Source organism: Periplaneta americana, chromosome 4 (assembly GCF_040183065.1).
Source record: "Periplaneta americana isolate PAMFEO1 chromosome 4, P.americana_PAMFEO1_priV1, whole genome shotgun sequence".
NCBI classification, from domain to species: Eukaryota; Metazoa; Arthropoda; class Insecta; order Blattodea; family Blattidae; genus Periplaneta; species Periplaneta americana.
In genome coordinates, this window is record NC_091120.1 from 206,659,289 (window position 1) to 206,677,827 (window position 18,539).

An 18,539-nucleotide genomic window follows, 5' to 3' on the forward strand; every position below is an offset into this window, starting at 1 on the left:
CCACAACTTCAGCAGTTCATCGAAGCAGAAACGCAGAAGCAAAGATTTCAGGTAAAGTTAGGCCGAATAACGAGAATACATTAGAGTCTATTATATTCAATAATAAAAGTATTTTTCTTCCTTGAGTTATCCTATCTAATACACAAAATGGGTGTCCATGAACAATGATTCCAGTTCCTTGTGCACGGCCTGACAGACACATGTTGGGAGCTGTGTGTCGATAAGCCGTCGTCGAGGCTGGACAACAGAACGGAAAACTGCTTAACCAATTGTGTGGAACGATTCATCGACACAACCAACTTCATCGTCAACCGCCTCGAAAAAACGCAGCAATTCTCTGCCGTGTCTTCGGAAGTGTCGTTCGAATAAAGAATGTAAGTTAATGAGACCATGTTGGCTTGGATGAGAGGGTTCCTCAGCCGTCACAGACGGAAGCTTATAGTAGGTGCGGTTTTGGTGGGAAGTGCGGTGCTGGCATCCCGATACGCCCAGAAGAAGTTGCGGCAATGGCAGGAAAGGGAGACCAAGGAGTTCCTGGAGCGCGCGCGGAGGCAGCAGCACTTCGAGAGCACAGAACGCACCTGCAACCAGACGGCGCTGTCCCTGGCACCCACCGTGCGCGAGGCGGTGTCGCGCGCCCTGGACACCGAGGCGTTGGTGGCGCGCCTGCGGGAGGCCCCCGCCCCCGTCGACAAGCTGCCCCTGTGGGAGCGGCTCAAAGTGCTGGCTTTCGCGCGCGCCGCGGCCCAGGTTTACGCGGGCGCCTTGCTGGTGGTCGCCTTGCGCGTGCAGCTGAGTCTGATCGGTGGGTACATGTACCGCGACCCGCGCACGAGCGGTGACCTCCAGCAGAACTACTTATCCCTGTGCCAGCACCTGGTGCGCGAGGGCGCGCGGGAGCTCTGCGTGCTGCTGGAGGAGAAGGTGCGCCTCGTCGTGGGGGACACGCCCCTCGCCAGGCGCCTGGACTTGCGCGATGCCGAGCAGTTGTTCTGGGCCGTGCAGGCGGCCGTGGCGGGCGATTCTCGGGATCCGGCGAGGTCCGCGGCCCACTACGTGCTGCCCCCCGGCCTGCCCGGGGACTGCGCCTCGCTGCGGGCTCTGGCAGCTGACACGGCCGACCTGCTGGACAGCGACGAGGTGGCGGAGCTGGCAACGTCGTGCGTAAGCCGGGGCTTCGCGCAGCTCGTGGACCGCATCGCAGAGTTCTACACGGATGGGGCGCAGCCCCGCAACGGGCTGGCGCACCCGCACGACGCCTCGGTGCCCATGGCGAAGCTGGTGCCCATCGTGAACGGGCTCGGGCAGCAGAACCCCGACCCCTGGCTGCAGCAGCTGCTGCTGGACGAGAAGCTGAAGCTGCTGGGCGCCAACGTGTACGAGGCCTTCAGCCACGCCCTCTAAATTCCTATTGAAATGAATAAAAATTTGAAATTTGGCTACGAGGTTATGTATACTCTTACAAGCACTTTTTTTTTAGCGTGTGTGCATTACACATTTATTATTTACAACAACAAGAAGCCTGCACTAGATTCCCTGCTGCTGGTCTTGAGCCTGATACAAAATAATAGAGCTCTGCACATAGGTTTATTATGTTGTCCTGGAAATAAATAAGAATGTTTCATTACTTCTTCTTGTTCCTCTTCCATCTGATGAACCAGAACAAATGTCACCCTGTCACATGGATCAACTGCTTCCATCTCCTATGCAACAAGTCTTCTCTTCCCATTTTTTTGCATTGTAATGGTCCGTACAAGTCTGTATCATTGCTGCTGTCTGTCTGAGTGGTTATGTCGCAGGATTGTCGAAAGGGGGGAAATCACGTGACAATTATTACAGTTGTACAATATTACGTAGACGTCGAATTCCGAACAGCAAATATTTTCGGAAAAGAGCTAAGACTGGTCTAACACCCCCAGCCAACAGAAATGGATGCGACATAACCAAACAGTCGCACAGGAGCATTTCTCTGCAGTGACGGAACCATTGTTAAAGTTATATTTCTCTCCACAACCCAGTTCCTCACTGTCTAGCAGACCGGGGCAGGAGTCGAAAATTGGAGTGCTGATGGGCTGCGATAATACCAAATTTTTATAGAAGATTTGTTTTGATTTAGAAAGTAGAATCATATAATAGATAATCATGAATTTACAATGTAGAAAAATTTGTCTGAGCAAAACAATTAGAGGAACACTTATAATAAATTGTATAGGTAATTGTTTCTTGAAGCTGTGAAAATTGGTAAATATAAATTGAAATATGTTTCATCCACGGATAAGAATTTTAAAGATTCGTGGCCTGAATTCAGAGTAATTACCTGAAATAAGAAATCTTTGATTATGGAAGGCCCTGACAATTTCTAATTGGTCAGCTTCTTGACATTGCTATGATAACAGATGCTGATTATTGCCTTATTTTTAAAGCTTCTGACAAAATGAGTCATTTAAATGAGTTTGAAGTGTATCATGCTTTACTTCTGTTACGAGAAAGTCAGTCTCTGCAACAAGTGGCTAGAGAGTTTGATGTTTCTCCTTCTGTAGTGTCCAGGTTACAGGGCAGTATTGTAGAAGACTTAGTCAGAGTCGTACATTAAAACAAACCTCCTCCAAGACAGATACATTGTCACATCTGCACTTCGACAGCATACAAAAACTGCAAGAGGCCTGCTAAATGACCTCCATATGGCTTCCGGAATCCACGTTTCAGACCAAATATTGAGGACGTTCTGGAAAACATGTAGTGCCTTCTGCCATTGGAATAGGCCTGGGTTTCTGTTCGTTCAGGATAATGCCACAGCACATTCTGGCGGATGTCAGCAGGAATTTCCTAAGGGAGAATGAAATTGAGGTATTGGAGTGACCAGCGATGAACCCAATTGAACACTTGTGGGGTATTCTAGATAGGAATGTCAGGAACCGACCTGCAGCTCCACAAACACTGCAGAACTTGAAGATGCTCTACAGGAGGAATGGGGGAATATCCCCCAAGAGGAAATCCAGAATCTTATATGGAGTATGTATGGCACAAAGGTGCCAAGCTGTTGTTGAATGTCGTGGAGGTCCTACACGATACGGACCTTTATAAAAGATGTTCAAGTTTGAAAAGTTAGCACAAGATTTAACTGCTTTCTTAGTAAATTTTTTTAATAAAGTTGTTAGTTGCCATTAAAATTCATGATTAATTTTCCTGTCTGTACCCTTATCCAATAAATAAATATTTGTGTAATCAATAGTGTTCCCCTAATTGTTTTGAGCAGTGTATCACAGCTATGGGGTGATGACTTTTGAGCCAAGAAGTCATGATGTCTCTCCTTGAATTGGAAGTAGAGGGTTTGTTAATCTGAACATTGTTTTAGAGCATTGTCAGTGACAAGTACAGTATTGTAGGAAAGTTGGAAATGACTTTCTGCTTTAACCACTGCTCACAGTTCTTGTAAGTCCTGTCATTGTGATAATTCAAGGATACCTGAAGCCTAAGTTTATGGATTAGGGATACAGTGGATGGTGAAAATAATTCTTGAATGGAATCCTCACTTCATGAAAATGGTGTATGTGGTGAATGGATGTGTCATCCATGTAAGTGATAGGATGAACCTCATTGTTTGTAGATTTTTCTCCAGTGAAAATCTCAGTTTGAAAAGAATTTCTCTTAAGTTGACAGACTTCATTGGAAATCGTTAAAATGTAAGAATTTTTTGGGATTGCTGACATCTGCCTTTGTGCACGCTGCATTGTCGATGTTCTTTGTTTCTCTTACTATCCTTGCAACACATCTGTTGCCTCTGCTCTGCTACCGATTTTTAAATGTTTTTTTACATAAAACATGGATACCGTACTTTTCATTATTTGTACTCCTTATTCTAGTGGTTGTGAGTGCAGCACCTCTTAGACCTGTATGCAGTCGTGTCAAGCTATTCTCGAGACTTGCCCAGGACCAAGAATAAGTCAAGACCAGTCGCACACTCTGTCCTGTCTTGGTCTTGAGGCAATCCTGAAAATATAACAAACACACTGGGATAAAGTTGTATGTCTTGCTTAATTATGATAAGGTTTAAGTTATTCTGACGAAAATCTCATGATTAGGGCTGGGTTTTTTATGACCTAAAAATCTCCAAAATATGCATTTATGATCTAAAAATTCCAGAAATATGTACTGTAACATAAAAAATATGACCTAACATTATTATATGTGGGTAATAATTTCAGTTGTAAAATAAATTAATAACTCAGTTTATGATAATGAACTATTTATCTTAATATATAAAATTGAATGTGGGTATGTTCTCTATACAAATCTACACTCTTTGACTGATACGTGCCAAAGTTTGCACATTTAACCTTCATAACCAGGAGAAGAACATAGGCTACATTAAAATTGTGCAAATGGAAATTAAATTAATTAAAAATATAAAAAATAAAAATAAATAGATCAAAATATTCATGTATAATATTAAAATGCAAAATCTTCTACAGTTAATTGTTCTTTATTATTGTCTGTTGTATTCAACATCGACTTTCACGAGGCCATGGAAATTATAACACTAAATTAAATTACATTGTAGATACATCATGAAGGCTAAAATCTAGAAGACAATACAGTAGGTCAGTAGTTATTTCAATACAGTAGGTATATTTACGCAGTCCGGGACCATATTATGAATTTCTCGATGGAGTTGTACATAGTGAGCAGGCTGTGTTTATCCAACTGAATTTTTTGAAACCACAAGTATTGCTATTACATAATTGAATGCTTAATATTGAATCATCAATAGTACTATTGCGAAAAATATTGACCCACCAAAATTATTTAATGGAATGAGAATTGGTGAGAAAAAACTCATGAAAGACTTAATAGAAGTGACAACATTAACTGTCAAAACTGTTTTTGTAAATGGTATACTTTGTCTTCTAGGCAATCCTTGTTTTAAGGAAAGTGTTTGATAATAATAATAATAATAATAATAATAATAATAATAATAATAATAATGGCAATGGCATCTAGTAACTAATATTTGAACTTCTTGAGTAATAGTTGAATGGAAAAGAGTGGTCCCGGGTACTTACTAATGTGAGGTAAAGTAAGGTTTATTTCACTAGTGGAATAAAATAATGTTGAATAAAAGTCTACTTTAGAACCGTAAAAGTATTTAGTAAACGCATGTTTTTCGTTATGGTCATGGATAAAAATCATTGATATGGTTCTGCATCTTTACATATAATTTTTTTTTTTATGTAGGTACAGTAATTTAAAAGTTGATCAGATTCCTCCCCAGGTGAATTCTGTGAAGTTAATGGAATACTCTTATCACTCGTTTGTTAGTTGAACCTCCTAATATGATTATCATCTATTTTGTAGATCTCACAGCATACATTTTTATTTTTCAGATTTAATTTTATTCTTAGTAGACTAAGCACCTACAAAGGCAGGTAACAGTAAGCCTGTAGTTCTTTGCTACAGTTGGGAAAGCAGTGATATTTTAATTTCTACATGCCATTACAAGCATTAGCACTATCTCTAGAGAACATTTGAGTTATTTGAAATCTTATAGAAAAAACGAATATTTATTTGAACATTTCAGAGAAAATAGACTACAAATTTTATCTTCTGGCATTCATTTTTTTTAATTCCGCTACATTTCGATTATCGCCACTACGTCTCCCGAAGCCTCAAATTCCGCTATGTTTAGCGGAATTCCGCTACTGTTGGACACACTGTGATGTACCCTGTGTTGACGGTGCTGCCAACATCTGCCATCTATTTGTCTACCAAGCAAGGACTAATAGGTCTTAACATTTTACGCAGAAAACAAAACTTTGCGTGACAACCTAGATCATATATATATACCCAGATAAGTCGGCCTTATAGGCTTTGAGGTTAACAACGTTTGTCAGGTTTACTATGCTGCCATCCAGTTGTTACTTAAGGAGTCATGTCATAATTCCCATTTGAAATTAGCGACTGTGCTGCCATCTCGTGTTCGTTTACGGCGGACGGGTGGCGATCCTGGCAATTGTTCTGTTCAAAGTGCTGCCGATTTTAACATAGCGAAGAGTTATCTGTTACATAATGATCTAGGGTGACAATGATATAGCTTGCATTTTTTATTATTATGTAGACACTGTGTGTAATAAATCTAATTGAATTAAAATGATACATAAGGAAAAAAATCCTTTCAGCCATTTCCATACATGAGATTATATGTATAAGAATACAATAACTTGTCATATTCTGCAAGAAATTCTCCCAGCAGGAGATACATAAAGAAGATACATTTATGTAGGCTACACAATGTTCGTGATAATCTTCATATGAAAGAAAAACTGACAAACTTCCCTTAAAATAAAATAAAAAAAAAAATCTTGAGTTCGATCCTTGATCAAGGATTCAACAAACAATAATGTTGGCAACTCTGGTTATGAAAACCTCGCGTGGCCATTGGTGCCAAATTAGCGATTCTTTTTGCTAAATCTGCAGATTTTTAACAGTTTTCTGGCCACAATTTCTTTTACGGTTTCCATTGCGGAAATAGGGATTTGGCGACTTTTCAACGCCCTCTAGGGGCAAAAATAATACTTTATATATCCATAATACCAAATATGGAGAGACTTCTATTCCACAGATGCTATCTATTTATTTGTCTATGGATGCTATGGCTATGTAGCGGAATTTTGGCAGCTCCGTAGCGGATTTCGTGTTTCTGAAGTTGGGCACACTGGTACATCGTTACAAAAATACAAGAACATTGGGAGGATAGGAACTATCTATGGCACCCAGTCAGAACACCAGACTGGGTTACGAATCTGATTCGTTGGAGTTGGCGTACTTTAATATGGAATTTCTTTCTTGACTTGTGTGTGAGTTATTGTTAGTTGAATGTGATGTTCTGTTGTATCTGTAATAGCTGACTATTACGAGTAGAACATTTCAATGCTACCTGAGAGGCCTGCATTCTGATGACATTGGTGGAATAGTAATTGTAAAGTATAATTTTATACGTCCTTCATTAAAGGGTCATACATTTTCAACTAGAAATATAACACCGACATCAAGATAAGCTATGTGGAATATCTAATACAACAACGATGCGAATTTAAAGTTTGCAGCACGTAGGATTTAAGTACCTTCGTTCCGAAATAAAATCATCAAGAGATAAAAGTCATTAAGAAGAATGTGGAAATTTCTGTCTCGAGGCGTTAGGGAGACGTTCGAACGAAGAATTGGTTTTTCGAGGAAAGACAAAAAAGCAACTGGACAAGACTGCCCACTCACCGCCCTACAAAACAAGCTCATACCTGGCATCGTATCATCCCACACCTTCGACAGCGATTGTAAGGATGGCTCCTGCGGAGATAAGAAAGAGCAACGTAGGGAACGCCAGGGGACGAGGTGGCAGAGCACCGGCTGTCCGCAGCAGCCCCGATTGCTGGGAGCCCTTGGCTGGGTAAGGATGAGGTTAGGTTGCAGTGCAGGGCATGTAAAGAGGTGTTGACTTGATGTGTAATTTATACTTTTGCGGACATCTTTCTGTCCCAACGTAACGTAGGTAACTCGCCTTCGGGTACATAGCTTAGAATTTGTTTGACATTCTTATTTTGATTTAATTCTTTCAATGTAGGGTTATTTTCAATCGATAATTTCGTATAAATTTTGAAACTGGTTCAACTTTATTTTATCTCAAATTTGGATAAACTCCAGAACATGGATTGCACCCTTTCCCTCTTACTTCAAAATTCCAACCTTGTCCATACAAAATAAATTATTAGCACTGAAAAGTGCCTTTTTGTAAATATAATGATGCGCATTAGACAAACGCAAACAAATCTGATCTTTTTAGTATTTTAAGACATAATTTGGTGGGTGCAATCCGTGTTCTAAAATTCCCCCCCCCCCATTGTAAAAAAAAAAGAACCCATCACTTCTTATAATAGAATATTTACACTATTTCATGATATCCCATTTTAAAACAGAACCAATCTGCTCTTATTCACAATAGGATATCAGTAACAATTTCACGATATCCCATTTCAAAACAGAACCATCCTCTCTTATTGACAATAGAATATCAACAACACAATTTCACAGCATCCCATTTTAAAACAGAAGCCATCCGTTTTTATTGACAATAGGATATCAACAACACAATTTCACGATATTCCATTCCAAAAAAAAAAGAGCTCATCTGCCCTTATTTAAAACAGGAAATCACCAACACAACCCATCTCTACCAAGATATTTACACAGGGTGGAAGTGAAATAATCCTGCACATTTGCAGAGTGAATTGATCATATTGAGTATAACAAAAAGTCTAATACCATATTGGTTGAAAGTTCATAGTTTTCGAAAAAAAAAAAAAGTGTTCCTCCTCCACCCTCCCCTCCAACAGTAAAGTTTAACGTCACTGTTCCGGATAATTACTATGCGTAAGGATCTTGATTTGTGCCAATACTAATAGAGAATGTAGTAAGAATATAAGTGTGTGGGCATTCACACCCATTTACTGTACACAGAAACGAACCTCATTAATGTACATTGCAGAGTGGTGTGATGGTCCTGGGCTGGTACCTCTGCCAGCCGATATGTCAGCGCCAGAGGACGCAGCTTCCAGAGCTGCAGAGACGCACCGAGTACGTGAGTCTGCTCAGTGTGCTGTCCCGGGTTGTGTTGGCGCAGCCCCTCGGCGTGCTGCCGCAGCCGGTGGACGCCGTGCAGTTCGGCCCTGTGACGGCGGAGCAGGCCGTGGACGAGGCGGCGGAAGGGCTGGCCCAGGCCCACAACGCCGTGCTGGGCGGCATGGAGAACCGGCTGGGCATGGCCTGCCTGCAGCTGGGGCAGCAGAAGGAGGCCGTGACGCACTTCCGGAGCGCCGCAGTGCTGGGCTGCGCTCCCGCGGCCTTCAACTTGGGGCTGTGCCACGAGCTGGGGGTGGGCACGGCACAGGATCTGAAGCAAGCCGTGTGCTACTACGAGAAGGCGGCGGAAGAGGGCCACGCCACGGCCATGTACAACCTGGGGGTGTTCTGCGTGCGCGGCTGGGGTGGCTTGCCCGTGGACTGTGCCCGTGCACGGCGGTTGTTCAAGGCCGCGGCCGAGTTGGGGCAGACTGACGCACAGGAGGCCCTCGCCATGCTGCCTGTCGAGGACTCGGCCAGAGGCGGTCTGCTGGCTCAGCTGCTTGGACTTCTGAAGGCGAGAGAGTCGGCCAGTGCAGCCCCACTGGAGTCCGACGACACGGGGATCGACACTTTCGTACAAAATGACTTCTCCATTGTGTGTTGATGTGTAATGCATACAGGCATGGCTACTGAAGATCATAATTATTATAATTATTGTTTCTGAGCACATATTTCCGTTTTCAGACATCTTGTGTATAATGTATATATAAAATATCTGTAGTTCTTGGCTTATGATTTTAAGGAGACCACAAAGGGAAAGATACTAGAAGAGAGGGATTTGATCTGGTGCTGTGGATTGAACTTCGGTGTAGCTCAGTGGTTAGAGCGCTTGGTGCATAGAACGAAGTACTTGGGTTCGATCCCCGGTACTGGAGCGAATTTTACTCCTTTAATAACCATTCTTAATGTGACCAGTTTCTTTGATGGAGTTAATTTCTTCTTCTTATTATTATTTTTCTCTCTGAGGGAATTTGTGTTGATCATTGTCACAGCAGCAGTGTTTGCTGTGCAAGTGAGCTGTCTGTATACCTTGTAACCTTGACCTTCACAGGTTTAATGATTTCAATATTTAGTGATATCATCATCATAATCATCATCACACTACAAGTCATGAAGAGCCCTTCAGTCGCCCATAACCTGACTTCATCATCCTTGTTGTCTTCCATCTGGTTCTAGACTTCGGTTATTGTTCGAACTTTGCTAGTCTCTGGTTTGCGTTCTCTGAATTTGTATCCAGCCCATTATAGTCCTCCTCCCGTTTAAGGTTATGTGAATGACGTAAATCAGTATTGCATTTCAGTCACTATCCATAGAGCCTTGTAAGTTTACGAAATTTTATCATGTAGGTCAGTGGTTCCCAACCTTTTGCGTGCCACAAGCCCTTTAAAGTGTATACTTTAGTTTGACGATTCCATAAATATTTGTTTAAAGTCATAAATACAAAGTTATATTACGTACTGTCATGGCTTTGCTATGGGAAATGAAACCACCTGGCATAAGGTTATCAGTGGCGTTGTTGATGCTGTCTGCCTTGCTCAGTTACAGATAAGTACTCTTAAGTCGCAAGTCTGGCTCAACATTAAATTTGCTTCTATACATATTTGTTCTTCAAGAAGACTAGAGGAGAAAATGTACAGTAAGTTTATGCAAATCAAGTGTTCTGTTGCAATTCGGAAAACACTGGGATACAGGCTCGTGTGTAGAAAACACGATTTTTGAACTCGAAACAGAAGATAATTCTAACAGCTCGTCTTCTTCTTTGATGGGCGAACTATTTTTTCTCACCGACAAGGGATGTTTCATCAAATTCTTTTTTCTATTGCAGGAAGGAAATTCCCTTAATTTTAATGTTAATGAATCAATATCTATTTTATCCACCTGAGTCCTGAGAGTACAGTATACTATAGGCCTACCATACTTCATACATGATTATGATAGAAGATGTATGTGCAGAGACTCGAACTATAGTATAATATACATTGAGGGAAGTGAGACGGTATGGAATACCGCCACTGGTTTCTATGGCCAGAAAACATACCGTTAGTGAAAAATGACATACCGTCACTGACAAAATGTGATCCGTAAAAATTTGTTAATACATTTATTCAAAGCAAAGAGTACTATCTGCCTGATTCGTAAATCTAAACCGCAGCCTTCTGGAACCGAATTCAACATGTTTATTTGATAAGTCAACCCCTGGAATGCTTACAAGGGTAGTTTTTCAAGTACATAAGGCTGTGGTCTGTAGCTTGTAGTGGCCATTGTTGCCAATTTAGTGGCTGTCATTTTTGTTGTTGTTGCATTTTTTTGTTTATAATTAAGTAAGGCACTTTGAAGCTTTAACATTATTTTAAATGATAAGTCTCAAAGGACACTGCAAAATGATCTGGTAAATAACTGAAGTAACTTGAAATTATTTTATTAAGAAATGTAATGTGTTGCGTAAGCTTCAAAGACTTTGCTTTACTGCACGAAACAATTTATTGTATATACATGATGTATGTGTATGTTGTTAGAGGGGGGAATGCTTTTTTAAATCCAGGTATGCCAGGGGAAAATCTTGGGGTAGTATACCGCCTCTGGTTTTTTCTCAATTCCCTCACTGATAATATACCTGCATTTGTGCCCTAACTGTAACCTGCAGAATTTTTTCAGCATTTTTCCTCATGTCAGTGACTTTTTTTTAAGTGTAGAATTATATTGAACTTCAAAAATAAAACAAATGTCTCACAACTCAGGAGGATGTATTTTCAATGGTGTCAGACGAGATCGCAGTATTATATTGTTGCTAGAAAGTCACTGGGAGTTGGAAGTGAATGTAATTAGAGATTGACAACCCAGCAAGACCACAAGTTTAATTTCTTTACCATTGTTTCAATCTTACCTTCAACACTGTTTAAGCTGAACCCTGAAGACTGGAATTTAGAGAATTTAAAAAACTAAAAATATCAGATGCGTAGGCGAGACTTACAAAGCTAGAGAAGTCCCTCAGGTGATCTCATTCGTGTTAAACTGTCTTAAAAAATGTTGAGCAAAAAATATTCAAACAAGCTCAGAAAAATTAGGAAATGTAAAATATTGTTTAATGAAAACACCCTGGTGCTGCAAACGGGTCAGTGCGCACAGGTTGGGAACTGGTGATCACCCGGAAAAGAGCGAACATTATTGTATTTTAATTATATTTTAAGAGTAAACATACTTTTTGTCCATCCGTTATTTTCGGATTGGGATCCCTGTCTTTCCTCTTGAGTTTGCTTCAAATGCACTAGTGAATGACTTACTATTGCAAATATAACTTCTGCTTCCGCATTGTCCACATATGCCCATAGGTATGAGCCTATTCTGTTGAGCTCCTTATGTCAGTTGATCTAAGAGTCCCAAAATTGTGTCACTGCAGCAAACTTGTGACAACAGTTTATAATTCATTTCTAAATAATTTCTGAAATGTCATGTTATACATCACTAAAGGCTTCTTCATTATTTCCCATTTACATAATTTGGAACAAGTCTTCTGATAACTCTTCACTGCGTCCTGGAAAGAACTCTTAGAAGGATAAATGAAAGGAAAGAAAAAACAGCATTCCCTTTCCACACGATTTTATTCACTTATGTTTCATGGTATGGCAGCTGAAAGGGTTAAAAATAAATAACTTGAATACACATAACATTGGTTTTAAGCCTTGTTATTAGTTCATATTGAATGAAACAATAGTTTGATTGGTATGTCCTGGACAAACTGGTATGATTTCCATCTGCATCTTGCTTCAGAATTTGATATTTAAAGTTCGTTTTTCCAGCAAATTCCTTGCTAAACTGCTGTGCACAGCATTGTTTGTGAGCCTTGTTATTAGATTACCAATTAATTATGTCTGATTGCGCATCAATGGAAAGTATTGATGAAATTGAAGTCATGAAAGCATGGAACTCTGCCTCCGTTTCTTCCAAGCAGCTTCATAGCATGCAAAGTCAATAACTGCCATTACATTAGAAAATTATAAGGCGGAAATGTCGTATTTTGTATTACATGCCACAGATAATTTTGATTGAAAATTTAACTTTTTGTCATATCGCTGGCTCAATATTATAAGGTTCTATGTCTATATCAGAAATATTACTACATACACCCTTGTAACATTTAGCCAGCGATATGTTTCTGTTGCTACCTCAATCAGGAATGTTTTTGCAATCTCAGAAGTCGGTAGCAATTCATTTCCTGTCTTTGTCGGATTGTATTGTCATTCATTGCCAACAATTTCGTTTGCAGTGCCACCAAAAAGATGATGTTATTTTAACGACAAATTAGAGTGATTTCCCTTATACAAAGAAATTTGAAGGCAATGACAGTGAAATCGTTTAAGTGCAGCGCAGTGTTTTCAGTCAGACATTATGGACCACATCAGATCTAAAAGCATCATCTAGTGCAAGGAAGTTAATGAAGGCATCTCCCTCCCCCCCCCCCTTTTCATTTCGATCATTTTAAAGATGAAAATAATGTGTTCCGGATTTTCACTTTTTAAATGTGGCAACCCTGCTCTTCACTGTTTTAATGACAGCACAATTAAAATAACAGCTATTAGAGAGGAGAAATAGAATGCTGTGTTGGTGACAGTTGTGGGGTGGGTTTTGTGTTGGCTGTGAAATGAAAGTCAAGTTAACTGTAGTAGAATGTTATTAATTAAAGGATGCGGGTTGGAGAGGAGCAAACGTGTGGTTTATTGCTCTATAAAGTCACTCAATTCATTTGTGTTATATTTTCTCACATTTTTTTTTTTTTAGATTTAACCTCGTTTACTGCTCGGTCTGTGTGTTTGCGTCTGTTGCATTGCGTTCAGGGTCCGCATCGTACTCGTGGGTGAGGTGCTAGGCTGGGCTCGCCGAGGTGTGCCACTTTGGCTTTCTCCTTCTCTCTATAAGCACTGCATTATTCGGCTTGGCTCATTTTGGGCTTAATCAATTCCTTTTGAGCTCATCTTTCATCCTATTCGCATTTCTTGTATTTTGACAGACTTTAGCTGCAAATGTTTCGATTTTAGTTACGTGTATTCTTTCGGAATTCTCACTTATAACTTTTCACTATTCATTTAGATGCTATGATTTAGCATTTTCTGGTTTGATCTCGTTCAGATGAATCATTTGAAACCCATATTACCACCCTAGCATGTTGCAGTCTGGAGATATACTGACTCGAAGATGTGTGACTCAGAGCAAAAGAACCAAAAATGGTGGATGATCCCCCTGCATGCTTGTGACTTGGAAGTGGCTATCGTTAGATGCTTCTGTTATGAAAGTCAGTTTTCACTTTTTGGCCATCGGTTATACATTTTGAGATATTAGCTAAAATTATATATTTTATTTTGCTTGCCCAACTTTTCGTAGAGAGTATCCATTTTAAAAATGTATTCACGTCAAAATCATAGCAGAAACAACTGTGGACTTGCTTCGCTTGTCTTCTGGAGGAGGAGGGGGAAAAAAAATCGTTTTATCTAGAGCCAAATATCTCTACTGTAGACTGATTTTACGTCTCCTCTGTCGAACATATTAAATCCTTATTAGTACTTACTATGGTTGTGTATACCGAGTGCCTCTAATGTATATAGGGTCGAATTTATATGATGCATATTCTTTCTGACCTATTTGTATGTATATTATGCTCCATTTTCTATGGTGTTGTTTTTATTAGTCTTACAAATACGTAATTGTGTATTCTCTTTTATGTATTTGGCCATGTTTATGTCGTATTTCATGTATTTTTTTATACAATTGCTTAAATAATGTATAAAGTTGTAATGCAATATTGAATATCAAGTGTTTATGGAATGTCAATGTTTCCAAACATTCTGCAAATGAGGTAGTTAACGGGTCTGTTACAATGGACGCACCTTGTTTGTGCACAGATAAGGATTTTTCATGTTCTTGCTCAGGAATGGACTTGAACAACAACAGACAGAAAAGAGGGGCGACGCATGTGCAAACTTGTAGATTTCATTTTTCCAGCATTGTGACAGTACGTTGGTGTCTTGTGCATATAGTGTAAGATGTGGTTCATTAAAGAGAATCAAAAGACGTATTTATTTAATTACTTTGTTGTCACTACAACTGATTTTAGTTTCAGTAAAGAAAGTTCATGTGCAGTTAAGAAATGAATTCTTAAAATTACTCAAAGTGTGTAAAAATGTACAGTAGATTGCAACATAATAATATTCTATCAAAGTAAATTGAAAGAATAAGTTATGTTTTTAATCCTTATTATATTTTAGCTGAGAAATCCAGAACCTGGTTACGTTCACATATTTTGCACAAGGACAAGCAGAAGATGTGACAATCATTTCAGTCTTTAGAAAAAAAAAACTTGGATTAAATCAATAAAAATTTTGCTTAGAGTGGGAGTTACCATATTTCTAATGGTGAAGACTTGTCTGGATAACTGTATGAAGATGGTGGATGTGCCAGACAAATGATTTCTGACATTCGGAACAAACTCTTCGTGAAAATCTTACCTATCATCCACGCATGTTTAGTGTTTTTGTAGGAGATGGTTAGTGAGGACATGTTGACGAGCTTAAAGCATCTGGGGCTGCGACTTTTAAGTGTATGACTGCCTGATTTACTAACAGCAAAAAAGAGGTCAATCCTGTCCTGGCTCATTTTTACTCCACATTTATTATCATTTAAGCCATGATCAATCATAATTTTCTTTAATCGTTCTGAAAATAGAGCCGCAGACTCACTGCCACATGACCTAGCTTGTCCCTCGATGCTGTGTTGGGTTATCTCGTGACGAGATCTCCATTTCGAAAACCACCCATCAGATGAATTAAAATCATTATTTCCATGTAGAACGTGATGAAATTTCACAGCCTGTGTCTGTAAGATTGGTCCTGACAATGGTACACCTTCACTTCTTTTTATTAAAAACAATTTGTATAGACACTCATCCAAGTCGCTGTCTTTGCCTAGTTTAGTTTTCTTTCTTTGTAATCCCATCTCACTTTCAAGAATGTCTACAAAACTTCGAACTTTAGTTTCTTCTTTAACCCACCCTCTAATTGTACCTTCTGGAATGCCTCATTCCCGCAACAAGTTTGCCTTTGTTTCTCCGCTTTTTATACAGTCAATTATTTTAAGCTTTTCACTCACTGAATATGCTTTTCGTTTTTGCGACATTACTGCACTTAACGTTTAATTAAATTAAGACTCAGAACATGTGACACAGACTAAAACACGGTACCGTATGACTTTGCAAGATTTGAGAAAACTAAAACAGAAATGCATTCATGATTTGTTAACGCACAAATTGTTTTCCATTATGCCAGTAAAATCCCTTGGAATGCAGTTTTACAACTCCGAAGAAAAGGCCGTTGTCCACTAAGGGTTGTGCATACACCTGCTGTTGCAATATTACTTTTACATTGATTTTTTTTAAAGATTGATTTCCACTAAAGTATTATGTATTTTACTGGGGGACATACTTTCCCCGCATTAAATATGAATTCCCGGTAAATGGAACAGTGCTATATCAGGCTTTTAGTGTATTCTTATTTTCGTAAATGTGGTGGGTGGGATATTGTAAATACCAAAGCAAAGTAATAATCTTTTGTAAATGAGAGTAAAGTTGTGTTTCTTGAATGGGTGAACAAATGGAAATCACTTAAAATAATGCAGGGTCGACAAAACATACTTGAAGCCTTAAGGTAAGCTCTCACTAATTAAAACGTATTCGTTCAGCACGTTCGGATTTTTATTCTTTGTACTTTTGAATCGAGCTTTAGCCACTTGATTGTATCACTTCTGCTCGCAGGATTGGATTCCGTCCAGAATTCTAGGCGGATTTCCGTATAGGTCAAGGTTAAAATAAAGTCATGACAATATATTGATTGCAAGGCCTCATATTTGCCGTCATATTGAAGGCATAAAAGAAATGGAAGATGCGAAGTTAATTTTGTTTCTCTTCTTCTAATGCTAACACAGAGCTGCTCAGGTTTAGTCAAGAACACTGGAAGGAAGCAATGCTCTCACTCTAGCAGTAAACGATGATCAATTCAGAAATGCAGACGAGTGATACTTGTGGTTAATGAGCTCCTACCTGTAGTGAGAAGCATAAAGGTGTTTGTTACAATTGTTTATTTCATGCAGCAAAGTAATTCGCTACAAATTAATACTAAGCAGAACATAGTTAACAAAAGGAAGTACCAGTAAGGATTAAGATTAAGGATATAAACATTGAATGGGACATTGATGTAGATAGTTCCGATGAAGTGGGTAATAGATTTTATGAGTATAATTTGTCTTCCACTTATCTTGAAGACTACGAAATATCAAATGTGTCAGAGTTGTTGTATGTGTATGGTTATGCAGATGTAATAAAGTCATTGGAATTACACTAATGGTCCTTATTTTGACTACCTTCGGAGGGAAGGATTATCTGTAGCCTTTATATTATAATTTATTATGGGTTCTTCTGAGTTGGTAAGAAAGTTTTTGCACATTCAATTGACAGAGTTCAGTTTGAATTCTAACGTTGTGTATATGAGTAGAATTTAATGTAATAATTCACAAAATTGTTTCCGTGTTTGCCAACATAATTTTAAACAACTAAACTGTTAATGACACAGCAGAACAATCGAAAAACAAAAAGGAGAAAAGTAGCCTACAATAGGTCAGTACCCAGTTACTGTTTTAAATTTGTCAATCAATTCAATTACTTAATTTAGGCTTCTTGTTGTTTAGTCAACTGTCTGAAAACAAGTCTGAACCTCACAAGTAATACCAACAAGATGTCACTTATGAGGCAACTAGGCCAGGAGATAATATGGTAGGATGGCCAGTTCCTTTCCCCCCTCCATTACATACATCACCAATTAGAATTTAGGCTTATGTGTTGTAAATTTCAAATTATCGTCTAATACAGTTTTCTTTGGAGCCCATTATTATTATTATTATTATTATTATTATCATCATCATCATCGAGTCCACGATAATTTGATAGTTCTAATGGTTGACTTCAGATACAGACCAACTGGATTTTGAAACAGTAATGTTTTTTTTTTTTAATTAATAGATTAGTTCATATTTTAATGCAAACCAAAGAAAGGAAGATGAATGTTTATTTCTTTCTTTAATGTTTTAATTGTATCGTGTATGTTGTAGAAATACACTATGAAATTAGATCTATAGCTTGATGACAAATAACCTATACTTGATTTTGTGTTTATATTTCCTAATTTGAAATCAGTCCCACATTGTGGCATCCTGCCTAGGACTGCGTTATGGAATGCACGCAAGTGCGAGTCCTCATGAGAGAACAAATTCTCTCATGAAATTTCGGCCAGTGTATGGGACTGGTGCGCACTTGGGGAGCTATGATGGGTAGCGCAATCTGATTGCGAAAGCAGCTATAACGACTGGGGGAATCATCGTGCTAACCACATGATACCTCCATTCTGGTTGGATGATCGTCCACCTCTGCTTCGGTATGTGAACGTAAGGCTAGTAGCCAGCTGGTTGGTCTGGGTCCTTCAAGGGCTGTGGCGCCACGGATGATTAAATAGAAATCAAATGTATATCGATAATTGATCACTTTCATGTTGAAATCATTTGTAAACTACCAGGTCATTATAAACTAATCTTTAAATAGGCAGTGTTTCGTAAAACTCCGCCGAGGCAGCTGTGGTAGTGCGTCTGAGCTCAGACTAGCCAGCCTAGGTTTGATTCTTGGTGGGGTCAGATCTTCATGTAAAATTTCTACCTTGGGCGGTGCACAACTTCTAATCACTAAATTGTGCACCAATATGCCTGGGTTAAATCCCAAATCTCTCCACAGTGCATATGTCACTGTTGACAGTGATTCGTCCATCGGATGGAGACGT

The 18,539-nt window shown here is 39.2% G+C and overlaps 2 protein-coding genes across 2 annotated transcripts; both read left to right on the forward strand.

The window, feature by feature from the left end:
- The first annotated feature begins 248 nt into the window (after window positions 1-248).
- On the forward strand, window positions 249-1,627 carry Pex3 (peroxin 3). The gene has a single exon (XM_069824911.1). The coding sequence runs from the start codon at window positions 391-393 to the stop codon at window positions 1,402-1,404; it is 1,014 nt and encodes a 337-aa protein (XP_069681012.1). The 5' UTR covers window positions 249-390; the 3' UTR covers window positions 1,405-1,627.
- A 5,094-nt stretch (window positions 1,628-6,721) lies between these two features.
- LOC138698718 (uncharacterized) lies at window positions 6,722-17,053 on the forward strand. Its single transcript, XM_069824920.1, has 2 exons — window positions 6,722-7,441; window positions 8,537-17,053. The coding sequence occupies exons 1-2, from the start codon at window positions 7,169-7,171 to the stop codon at window positions 9,275-9,277; spliced, it is 1,014 nt and encodes a 337-aa protein (XP_069681021.1). The 5' UTR covers window positions 6,722-7,168; the 3' UTR covers window positions 9,278-17,053.
- Window positions 17,054-18,539: the final 1,486 nt, after the last annotated feature.

Excerpts from the sequence above, each read along its gene's own strand:
- Pex3 (XM_069824911.1), top strand. The coding sequence starts at position 391 with ATGTTGGCTTGGATGAGAGGGTTCCTCAGCCGTCACAGACGGAAGCTT.
- LOC138698718 (XM_069824920.1), top strand. The coding sequence starts at position 7,169 with ATGTGGAAATTTCTGTCTCGAGGCGTTAGGGAGACGTTCGAACGAAGA. Across the intron at positions 7,442-8,536 it reads TGCTGGGAGCCCTTGGCTGG|AGTGGTGTGATGGTCCTGGG; the intron begins GTAAGGATGAGG and ends TGTACATTGCAG.